This window comes from Terrapene carolina, unplaced genomic scaffold (genome assembly GCF_002925995.2).
Source record: "Terrapene carolina triunguis isolate 2854851 unplaced genomic scaffold, T_m_triunguis-2.0 Scaffold30, whole genome shotgun sequence".
NCBI classification, from domain to species: Eukaryota; Metazoa; Chordata; order Testudines; family Emydidae; genus Terrapene; species Terrapene triunguis.
Window position 1 is genome coordinate 4,970,421 of NW_020664381.1, and position 12,630 is coordinate 4,983,050.

The window sequence follows — 12,630 nt, forward strand, 5'->3', positions numbered from 1 at the left end:
GATGATTTACTGTGACCTTCAAGTCATTTTTAGAGTCACTGTTCCCAGAATAGAATCCTCCATCCTGTAAGAAACGCCTGCACTTTTGTTCCTAGATGTAAGAGTTTACATTTATTGACTTATCATGGCACCTTTCATTGCTTCATCTGCCCTCTAATCAATCTCCCCTTACGACTACTATGGATAGTCTAAATTCTGCACAGATTCAGTAGCCACACTTCTACAACTTCTTGTTACAAAAATGTTTCACTCTTTCCCCCAAAATTCTTGATGCCTAGAACAACTCAAGTGAAAGGTTTAAGGCAGGGGTCGGCAACCTTTCAGAAGTGGTGTGCCGAGTCTTCATTTATTCACTCTAATTTAAGGTTTCACATGCCAGTAATATATTTTAACGTTTTTAGAAGGTCTCTCTCTATAAGTCTATATTATATAACTAAACTATTGTTGTATGTAAAGTAAACAAAGTTTTAAAAATGTTTAAGAAGCTTCATTTAATATTAAATTAAAATGCAGATCTTATCAGTTTAGTGCAGTGGTTCTTAACCTGGGGTGCACGCACCCCTTGGGGGTGCAAGATGCCCTTTCTGGGGATGCAAGACATGCAAGATTTTTTTAGAAGCTGGGGGCAACTGCAGAGCGCTGGGGCTGGGGCCAGGAGAAGAGCCCTGGGCTGGCTGCCGGTACCCCAGGGCAATTGCAGAGCGCTGGGCCCCGACCAGGAGCAGAGCCCCAGGCCAGAGGCCTGGACCCCGGCTGGCAGAGGGCCAGGCGGCTGGAACCCCAGACCAGCAGCGAGGTGAGCGGGGCCAGCGGCTGGTATACAGGACGGCAGCAGGCTGAGCAGGGCCGATGGCCGGAACCCCGGCTGGCAAGGGGCCGGCGGCCGGAACCCCAGACCGTCAGCAGGCTGAGAGGGGTGGCGGACAGAACCCCAGTCCGGCAGCGGCTCACCCGCTACCAGTCTGGGGTTCCGCCGTCTCCTGCCAGCTGTGGTCCCGACCGCCTCACTGCTCAGCTCACTGCCAGCCGGCAGCTGCAACCCCAGACCGTCAGCAGGCTGAGCGGGGCTGGTGGACAGAACCCCAGACCGATGGCGGGCTGAGCGGCTCAGCCAGCTGCCGGTCTGGGGTTCCGTCCGCTGGCTCCTGGCCACCAGCCCCACTCAGCCCGCTGCCGACCAGGGGATCCGTTCACCCAGGCAGGCATTGGGCTGAGCGGGGCCGGCGGCCGGAACCCTGGCTGGCAGCAGCATGCCAGTAAAAATCAGCTCGCGTGCCGCCTTTGGCAGGTTGCCAACCCCTGGTTTAAGGTCTAAGATCTCTTGATCATTAAGACTACAAATAAGATTTCCTGTCCTTCTTGGTGGTATAAGGTACTTCTTTCTAGCCCTGCTGCTGCATATTCTAAAATTATGAAAAAATCCTTTTAAAAAGTGTTTAAGAAGAGCAACAACCATAATGTCCCTAAGTAACTAGTATTTAGGTGATTTTCAGTAAAGCATGCTACTACAGTTAGTTTAAAAAAAAAAAAAAAAAAAAAAAGTTAAGTTAGGTATTTTGCTTATTCTCAAAATAAGCCACTACCTATCAACTCAAATCTGGTATTCATGATTCTTTATTGTATCTAGTACAACAGACAACAGTGTTAGGATAAGAACACCAACCAATTAAGGTAAGTCAATAGTGCTTAGGGATGCAAGAATTTATTAAAAAAAAAAAAAAAATTACCTGATCTCCAGGAATTTACCCAAATACACTGTATATTGCTTGTCCTTCTCATCGATGTTCCTCAAGTACCTATGTGCATCATAAACAAGGAAATCTATTAAGTCTGGTTTGAAAAATATTTACTCGGCAACCACAATACAGTCTTCTATAACCTTAGTTGCACAAATATAGTTGACAAATAAGTCTATGCATTTGATTTATAGTTTTGTAGGTAGTTCATTTAGGATTTAATCTCTTAATCCCAGAAATTTGTTTTCTGCTAGATCAGCACTGTGAATTTGTAATTTGAATATTATTTAAGATTATTTCAAGATGTGACCCAACCCATCTAGCAAGACAAAAGAAGGGTTAATTGATAAATATAAAAAAATATATATCCCCCACCCCCCCCAAAAAAACATCCAAGGTTCAAAGTCTCCTGAGGTAGGTGGTCTATGTAAATAGAGGACAATGAAAATACAGGAAGATGTCAAAGCCGATCAGGGATGTATCACTAAACAAGTGTCAATATACGTTTTGCAAGTTAAAAGAAAGCAGTATTGAATGTGTTTACCTGCAAAAGAAAAGTATGTTTAAGCAGAAATGTATGTACCTTAATCCAAGTTCAGTGATCCAACACCTACCTGAAAGACGTCTAAAAACCAGTCAGTATTTATGAAGTGATAAGAACATTGTTGGAAAGCATAAGGAATTATTATAATACCACAACCAACCCTCAACTCATCCAGTACATCACTCGTTTGAAAATTTCTTATTTGCTACTATTGCCTGTGCTCACTGAGTAGGGTGGGTGGAGAGGAGTTGATTTAGTTAATGCCCTTTCATCCACAGCCAGAGAGCCCTGTTGCCAAGAAACCCCATAGCATGGAGATGATAGGAGCCCATGTAAGGGACGTGCACCCTTAATAATAAGGATCCCAGTTCCATAGAGACTCCTTTCAGGCTTCTGTTTATAGGACAGGATAAAAAACACAGTAGACATAAGGAAATGCTTGCAGTTTCATTTTGAACTGCAAAATCAGTATTTCTGAATCTAATATCAAAACTACACGCTAATTAGATGCAACGATGGCATGAAGTCAGGTGTAACTATATCAAGAAATGGCAGAACCAAAGCAGGAGGAAATCAATGTTGTCTTTGGATTGCCCCAGAAATGTTCTGTTGCATGGCAGAATGAACACAGAAAGTGAATCTGAAATGTGAGCCAGAGCTGGGATTTGGTTGGGATGACTGTGTAGTGGGAATGGAGGAGCAGCATAGGAGTTGAGGGAATAGAATATGGAATCAATGATGGTGAGGGAAGAGAGGAAAAGTTCAAAAGGAGTGGAAAATTAGCGGGTGCTCAAAGAAGTGCACAGGGAAACCCCAATACTGAAGATGGTAGTCTGAGATGGGAAACAAGGTATTATATAACCTGGTTATGTAAATTATTCTGCACGCAGACCTACCAATATCAGTAGGGCTAATCACAGAATAAGGTATGTGATTTTTAAGGGTGTCAGACCCTAAGAAAACAAGTCTAGTTGCATGTATTCTCACTCCATACATGTTACCCAGCTAACAACCATCACCAATTTTGTAGATTTTTATCGTCAGAACAATAATATAAATTATTCTACCATTCAGTTGTAATATATAGAATCAATATTTAAGGTTTATTTCTAGTCAACTAATATTTCAAGTACTTCTACTGCTGCTCCCATTTCTAAAATCATGCAAACAAAAATGGACACTTACATCTCATTAGTATCTGCAAGTTTTTTGGATGTATTCTTTGTTGCTTTTAATTTCTCTTGGTTTTCCTTTTTTTCTTGTTGCCATTTCTTAACTTCCATTTCTAAATCTTGGTGAAACCAATCCAGCTCTCTTTGTGTAATCTAGAGGCAGAAAATATTTAAGAAAATGTAGTTTCTTAAAGACATTTCTTTTAAAAATTACTAGAATAAGTTGTGGGGTTTTTTTGATTGATACACGGCCTAGCAAATGCATACTGATTAGAACATGTGTTCCAGCCAGCGTTTGATTCACATTTAGATGAAAATAAACAGGGCTACTCAGAACAAGTGAAAAAGGCCTTCTGTTGTTAAAGCTAAGCTTTACTGTGATGATTACCACTTACGTCTCAAGTGCATTATTGATCAATAAGCTGTCTAAAGCTAAGAGGGTTTTTTAAATCATTCCAATTGCTCTTTATCTGTTACCCTACATTGGGGTATGCGTAAAAAATTTACCTTATTTTCTTCAACTCTTTTTTTTAACTGCTCTTCTAAAACACTCGTCTCTTCTGAGCTTCGCCACTGTAACTGTTCGTATTTTTCCTTTGCTTCCTTAAGTTGCTCGTGTAATACCTGATGCTCTTTTTCCATACGTAAAATATCGCCCTGAAATTTAGGTTATGAAAGAACTTTTGTTATATCACTCAGTATCCTAGAGTAACAACATGAGTCCACAATACATTCATAGGAAAAGATTAATGTGAACTATGGTCCAAGATCTTAGAGAACTTTGTTGATAAAAGGTTAAAAAGATTTTGAATTCAACTCAAGAAACAAATAGTGATTCAGCACTGAACTAGCATGAACATTTTGAAGATCTGTTCCCCCCCTTGATGTGGGTATAAAACTGCCGTTTAACATTACAGGGAGTTAGATACTCCTATCCACTTGATACTTCTACATCCCAGAATGGAGGGATGTAATCATGCTCAGAATTGTTGGAAAGGAAGAATTACAAAATTCACCACTGAAACTGACTCCAATGTTTGGGCAACAACTAGAGAACCTGAACTCCAAAATTGCCACTTCTTTTTCATTAGACCTCTATGAATTCAACACTATGACATACTAAAAAGCAGGTCCAAACAAGATGGATGGGAAAAAACAAAAAACAAACAAACCCCAAAGGTCACTAAAATTCTCTGTCATTTTCAGCCAGATTTATCCTTTCACTATAAACTTTTTGGGGATGCTTTTTATCTCAAGCTTCTCTTGATCTATACAAACAAAACGTTTTAATATAGTTTGGAAGCAGTTTGGGTGATTTAAGCACTTGTCCCACAAACAAAAAAATCCTATAATAGATTTTTGTTTTACTACTAAGTGACTAATTTGTTGTTTTATAGCGAGATACTAAATTAAATGACACTGTGCACTTCTTGTTGGGCCCTTAATTCTTCCTTATCTAATTAGCAAAGACTTTCATATCAAATATTGCCTAAGTAAAAATACATGTACTTACTTGTTGAGTTTCAAATGGATAAAAAGGCATGGTATTAGTGTCCCGGTCTGCTAATTCCTGATTTACCTAGAATACAAACAACCACTAGTTATTTAAATAAAAATAAAAAATTATATCCCATCTACACTTGCAACCAGTCCCTTAAAAGCTTTGTAGTGTAGATGGGCCTAACTTAAAGCCACATTAACATCTCTTTTAGATCATGAGTAGTTCCCATCTACCAGACTTGAAGGAACCATCTTGAGGATAACAATATTGTAAATGAGTTCCCTAAAATGGTTGCATGTGTAAGTGAATGCAGGATATTTTGGTTGAACTTTCTCCACTCTCAGGTCAACAAACAGATATTCGTATTATGTTTAAAGAGCAATCCCTTCCCTCAGATTCCTTAAAAAGAAGCTTGAGTGAGCAAGCAGAGTTTCTCTGAAAGCTCAGGGTAGGATTTTCAAAAGTGTTCACGACTAGCCTCCAGCTCTTACTGAAGGCAGAGGGAGTTTTACCATGGACTTTGATGAGAACAGAGTTAGGCCAACAATGAATGCTTTGAAAATACAACTCTGAGTTCAAAAAACAAATTATTACCATGAATAATGTATAATACTTGAAAATACAGCTTAATTATAAATTTGCATTTGATAATCTGTAGCACAGACAGCTCTAAAAAAGTTAAGTTAGGGACAGTGGTGATAATGGAATTCAATATCAGCAAGCTATAAAAATTGTTATATTGCTTTAATAGTACTTTAGTAATCTGACACCGGACTTCTACCATTGCCTGTTCCACTAATGAGGTCATGTGTCCAGGTGAGATGTCTACTACCTGCAGTAGTTTCAGAAATGCAAATTTTATTTGGAAGGTTTTTTTCAAATGCTTATTTGAAGCAACAAATGTTTGGGTTTTCTTTTCTTTGTTTTATCTCCATTAACTTTCAGAGTCCCTAAGAAATCCCTAATATTGAGACAATAGTTACTAAAAGTATGATGCAGTTACATTTCCCACTGTACCAAAAGTCTTAAAAGTTTACTTCTGCTGATCTTGCAATGATTTAAATATGGCACCACTGAAAAAACATGCAATTACTAGGCACATGAGGGGTTCTTTTTTGTAAGTGTTTCATTATATGCAGGTATTAGTTTGAAAACTGTTTTCAAAATGGAAAAAAAAGGGAGAACAATCTGATTTTCTTCCCTTTGGTATGAAGAGAGATGAAGGCACATTTTTATTTTATTTACAAAAATAGGCAAATCCACAATTTGTATAATACCTTCTCATTCCTATACAAATATCTGCCTTTTTGCACTAACATAACCAACTGATATAAATATAATTGTGAAAACGTTAGTGAAGTGGTGTTGAGAAGCCATAAAGGGACCAATCCTGCAAACAGTTAGCTTAAAGTACTATGCTTGTTACTATCTGCAGGACTGGATCCCAAAACAATATGTCAAATTTAGTCTTAGCTCACAGTGGACTAGTAAATACATAGATATTCTGAAATCTTGAATTTAGTGTACCTTAACATAAGACGACAATTTAAATGTTTATGTATTTTAAACTATTTTATTAAATACAGCTGTCTCATTTAGTACGTATCAATTTAAACAACCACTGAAATAAAAAACAAGTTAAAGAACAAGAACCTTCCCCAACCTATAAGATAAATTTTATACTGCTTCTGTAACTCCCTCCCTTTTCATGTAATTTTAGGCATAAAAAATCTCAATGTCCCTTTAAAGTATTAAAGGGACAAATGTGAATGAGCTGCAAAAAGTGGTTGTGTCTGCACTGACAGCTCTAGAGAATTAAATGTTCTATTTATCAAGCAAGAACAGGAAAGGAATTTTAATGCATTACTAGTCAAAGATCCTTAAAAGAGTCTCTTCCTTTAATTTCTTACCTGAATAGCTATCATCCTTGTAAGTGGAATGCTTTTCACTACAGGTGTATTTTTATTCTCAAATTCCATCTTAACAGCAGATAGATCATATTTAACTTCCTTAATACTACTCATACCCTGGTCAAGATTAGCTTCATAAGAGCTGTAGTCTGACTTCACCAATACATACTGAGCGTCCAGGTATGTTTGTATTTGACTTGGTAGATGATTGCCAGATATGTACTCTCTGTCGAATACTGTTATTTTATCAATATCAAGAGGAGCTTCATAATCAGCATATATATAACTAGGTTGCCCAGCAACATCTGGAATAGGAGGTATTTGAGAAATCATTGAGAACGTTCTTTCATTTTCATAACCCGAAGAAACCTTAGTCAGAGGTATATCATGATTATCAGAAATAGAGGAGTGCAGTAATTCATTTGAAAAAGATAGTGGTCCTTCTATGGTATCAATACTCTGACTAGGGAGAGAATGCACTGAAATATGAGAAATATGTGAGGAATATCCCGTGACTGAATAATCTGGAGTTTCACAGTTTGCTACTGTAGTATTAGTAGAAATTGGTATATAAGGTTTAATATAAGATACTGGTTTGAATTCCTTAGCAGCTGGGTTTAACTGTAGTTTGCTCTTGGAATTTTCGTGACTATTTTGACAGGCTATTTGATTTTCCTCTTCATTTCTAGTATCTTCTTCAGTCTCAGTATTTTCCTTAAGCAGAATTGCATGCTTCATCAAGCCAATAAGATCATCCATCATAACAAAATGAAGGGATTCCAGAAGGAAAGGTTTCAGACCACCTGCATCTTCCACAACCTTACGAGCTTCTGCAGGGAAATGTTCATATTCTCCAACTAACAATTTATTATCAATTTCCATGGGACCATGTTCCTCCAAGATCTGAGCGAAATAGCTTGAAAAAAAAAACAGTTATACTCATTAATCCAAGCATTTTTCATTTCACTTTTAAGTCATACTTGATATTTACATTACTGTTTTAACAGTAATTTCTACAAAGACAAATAGCATTAGTAATGTATTAAGAAACTTTTGAAATAATGTGTTTTTTTTCTGAAAAAAATTGAAGAAACGCCTACTAATTCTAGATATTTGCTCTCTCTAACTCTTCTACAACTGTGACTCAAATTAACTTCTCCAAATACAGTGCCAATATAAAAAGGAGATGGCCAGAGCCAAGAACTAAAATTATGACTTATTGTAATAAGCTGAAAAACAGAATCTCACAGTTAACACTTTATTTCTCCAAAGAGAAGCTAGTGTTATATACTTTATCTGAAGGGCTAGCAAGGAAAAGATAGTACATAATGTAGTTAGCTGAAGTACATGGATGTTAAAAACAAGTAACTGGAAATGTAAATAGGAAACAATAAAAGCTCAGAACCTAGGCAAAGTGTCACTATAGAAAACACTGGGGGGATATTAAAACTAAGATCGCTATTTTAAGTAAGGCCAAGTCAAGTGAACATGAAAGGGAGAACAAAGAAAATAAACCCTATGAAATGAAAACATGCAGGAAATATAGGATTCCTCAAGATTTCTGATGAAGAGTGCTATACAAGTTAGTTTTTCTAGAGAGGAGAGAAAGGTACCTTCACCTGCACTAAAACACTTCAATGAGGAATATGCTGATTAAAGGACATGTTGTCCTTTTGTAAAGAATGAAATCGCTCACACTACTCCATCAAACAACAAAAAACTCCCATCCACACTCCCAATGCTATGCAGAAATAATACAGCTAAGGCAGTAACTGTAACCACCAGAGAAAGAACTCAGTGTGTGTCTAACCTTTCAACTGGTGTACGACAGTAATTACTCTGCAATAGCGTGCAAAGTTCCACTGCTCAGAATAGAAACCAAAAAACAGAACTTGACACAGTATTCAGCAAATAAACTCCAGACTAGAGACACTGGGTAATGTACATTTGTGGGTAAAGTAGACAAAACACACACTGTCCAATAAATTAGGCCTACAATTTGATGTGATCTTTGAATTAGAGATTCTAACTCTAAATTTTCTTTATAATTTGGTGATTGTGGCAATGAGATATTAAGACAAAGACATCCATCTTTAAAACTGGTCATTCTGAGTTACCCTCTCTCAGACACCCTCTACACCAACCATCTCTCTACCATCACCACTGCTATGTTGTGGGTGTTTTCTGTTAAGTAAAAGCAGTAGGTTCTTTAAAACAACTTTTAAGGTTATTAAATTTATATATATATAGATAGATAGATAGATAGAGAGAGAGAGAGAGAGAGAGAGAAATGTTTCTTTTTTAGGAGTTTGGTTTCTCTGAGGATTTGACAGCAATTTGTATACAGTCATTTCATTGTTTCACCTGTCCATGGAGATCTTTTACACAGCAATAGAGAAGATAAAACAACATTTAGAATATATGGAAATGTTACTAACAAACCACAAAATTTGTCAGGACAACTCAAGGGGGAGGTGCAATAAAAAAAACTAACTGAAAATATGTTTTTTGCAAATTGGCTAGGATGTCAAGTTGAGAACATCCGTTTTAGACAGTCAACTAATCTCACTGTAGTTTTAATTTCTGCTGGAAATATTAAATAAGGGAAGAGTGTGTCCATTCTGATCCCTGTGAATTATTCCTTGATGACACAGCTGCCATTTTTATAGTGAAGCAAATGAGATTTAAGTGTAAGTTAGTGTGCCAACAACAGAGACAGACATCTCAGGAAATTAGTAATAATATCAAAATCTTCCACTTCTAAGTCACTTGTTCAGCCTTAACCAAGGGTTGATAGAAATCAAGTATTACCAACTGCCAGCTATCCCGTGGCCTCTGTGAAATAAAACTGGTCATCTCTGTTCAGTTCCCAGCAGACTGATGTCTACATCAAACCCAATAAAAACCACAATTTTTGCATTGAGACCTTTTAACTCAAAGTTGAAGCATATTAGAGGAGGAGGAGGTTAGAACAGATGCTATATCAGCAAAACAGATCAATTCTGCCTCCAAGGCTATAAATCTCCCGGAAACAACCTCCAGCTTTCCCTTTGATGGAATTTCTTGTTCCCTTACATCAGCATTTATAGGGGTACAACTGGCTCTCAATTTATTTGTATTGTTCAAAAGTCTGAGGTATTAATTATCAATTACACTCTAAACTTAAATTTTAGGATGTTTTATTTCTGTCTACCGGTTCAGCATTTCTTCCTTCAGAAAATACTGTGGCTTAAATCTCAAATGGATGATGCAGAATTTATTTTCATGTAAAACAGAAAGTTCACACAAATTAAAAAAACACAAATATTTGAAATGACTGAACAGATAAGTTTACACCTACTCGTATAAATTTTTACATGTTGGGTCTGGGTTATTATCCAAAAGTCTCTGATAATTGTTACTGTCTGAAACATTGTCATACAGAGCTTCAAATTCTTCCACTTGATCACGAAGATATTCTGGAATTATGAAAGGCTCACCAGGATTCATAAAACTTCTGTTGGGAAGAGAAATCTTATGATTTAAACACAACAAAAAACAGACCTTGGTTTACTGGACTCATCCAATTGACTAATAAACAGGACCCAAGATTATTTGATTAAACTAATTTTTAAAGTTTTAATAGTAATGTTAAGAGTGGCTTGGTACCTCTAAGCAACACCCTGAGAGTCTGAATTCCTTGTTGTCAGCTCTTTTTTTTTTTTAATTATTATTATTATTATTATTTTATTTTTTTAGGCTAACTACAAAGCCTTTGTAAAGATTTCTTTAACCTTAAATTACTGATAAGTATCCTCAACCTCAACTTTCATCTTAATACATTTTTTGGTCTGATATCTGTTTACGGTATAAATCCTTCCGGGCAGGGACTGTATCTTCTCCTTGTTGTGTAAAACAGCACACTCTGGGGTGCTATACAAAACAATAATAAAGTTGCCTGCTGGTACTCACAATGTATTTTCTTCTGGAAATATACTGTCTTCTTCTCGGGTTACTGCACCAACCCCACCAGATAGTACTAAAATAGGCTAAATTAAAAAAAATTACAATTTTTTTACTCTGCCACAATATATAAAATTCAAAATATCTACAAGACAGTGATCCACCATCAGGAATGTAAGCGACTTATTTGTATCAAATCCTGTTTTAGTTTGACATGTATTCAGATGCCCTATAATGAATTATGAAATTTGACCACCGTGATTACAACAAAAGCTAGAGGACTCTGAGTAAGCCTGCCCAAAAATCCTTCCAGAATTACCGGTAAATGATCGTCTGTTCTTCAGAACTAGTTGTAGAAAGCAGGAAAGGGATGTTCAGCCCCAAATGACTTTTCACTCTTTGTTCATCTAAATCCTATGACATCTTTCTATCTTTTCTTTAACTCTCAAATGTAATCTACGGTCCCTATTCTACAAATATGTAGGCACTTAATTTCATGCATTAGGAATATTCCCACTGAAGTTTTTAGAGGGTTGGGACCAAACTATTTATTCGATTTATATTCTGTGCCTCAATAGGCTTTTCTGTTAACCTGCTCCTTTACATTTGTTACCTTTTAAGTTAAATAAATGTTACCTGCTTTTTTCATTCACTCCTAAATTTCATATTTTTTTTTTGCTTTGTCATTAAGAACAATTTTCATTAACTTCACACATCTATAACTTTAGAAGTACCCTATCGAATACTAATAATAAGTGAAAGATTTTTAACTTCTATTTTACTACAGTTTCAAAGTCAGTTGAAAACAAAGAAAATTCTTTTTGAGGCTCCTTCTTAGCAATGTATCCTCACTAAATTCAGGCCCTGAAAAGCAGAACGAAGGACAGACAGGTGACAGTTCCCACATCTCAGAAGTCAGAAGCAGGACATTATTCCTTAGTTATCTGTTAACCAATATTTGACAGGGTATCTTGTAATGGATTTGTTTTTCCCCCCTGAGCTTTTAAGGGGATACTTTCTGCTTTTTCAGTTACTAACATGTCCCATAAACACAATCAGAAGAACCAGGGGAAGACATTCCCAACGTAAATATTGTTACAGATACACCCTCTCACAACGTGGATCTTCCTTACAGTCCCGGACACATTCACCTTTGTTGATTATGGTACATGAAGCTGTTGGACTGGTAAAAGCTCCTGTGCCAAATCTGATTTGTATTTCCAGTGTGAACTGGAGCCAAAAGGTGTATTTCAGCACTGAAGTAATCACAGTAGATTGTGTTCTCTCTATCTCTACGATACTGAATTCCGCCCCCCCGCCCCCGTATTGAAGTGCAAGGAAATTGTTGGAAATGCTAATGTGGTCAGAACCATGGTTGTTTGTGAAACTATGAATATATTGCCTTTTACTTTCTGTTACTGCAAATTTCAAATACTACATTAATTGCTACTTACAACATTAACTGTACCTTAGTGACATTTTCTATCTAGGGACTTCTCTTTAACTTAACTTCAAGAATATTTCTCAACATGCAGTTTTGGAAAATACTCAGTTTTAGATTTTTAAATACTACAAATTCCAATTTTTAGTAAATCAGCGTATAGAAATAAGCAATACAATTATTACATACCCTTGATTCTTTTGTCTTCTTCTTCCTATTTTTGTTTTTAACTTTGATACCATTAGTCTAAAACAGAAATATAAAGTCAATAGCTACTCATTAAGGAGAGGTTACCATGTGTTTCTTACACTGACACACACAGTTCTTCAATTAAAACTCTATCATTTGGAATAATAATTTACAGAGCACAACAAGCAGTGGTTT

General features: G+C 36.6%; 1 protein-coding gene across 1 annotated transcript in view; it reads right to left on the reverse strand.

Moving 5' to 3' along the window:
* The window catches only part of LOC113406394 (E3 ubiquitin-protein ligase TTC3-like), a 136,207-nt gene that overhangs the window by 10,267 nt on the left and 113,310 nt on the right, over positions 1–12,630 (reverse strand). The window contains exons 30-37 of the mRNA XM_029911395.1: positions 12,436–12,492; positions 10,815–10,891; positions 10,204–10,359; positions 6,864–7,779; positions 4,966–5,031; positions 3,960–4,109; positions 3,466–3,605; positions 1,728–1,796 (exon numbers count right to left, since the gene is read on the reverse strand). Of these exons, the coding sequence (XP_029767255.1) occupies positions 1,728–1,796; positions 3,466–3,605; positions 3,960–4,109; positions 4,966–5,031; positions 6,864–7,779; positions 10,204–10,359; positions 10,815–10,891; positions 12,436–12,492 (1,631 nt within the window). The remainder of the gene's footprint in view (positions 1–1,727; positions 1,797–3,465; positions 3,606–3,959; positions 4,110–4,965; positions 5,032–6,863; positions 7,780–10,203; positions 10,360–10,814; positions 10,892–12,435; positions 12,493–12,630) is intronic.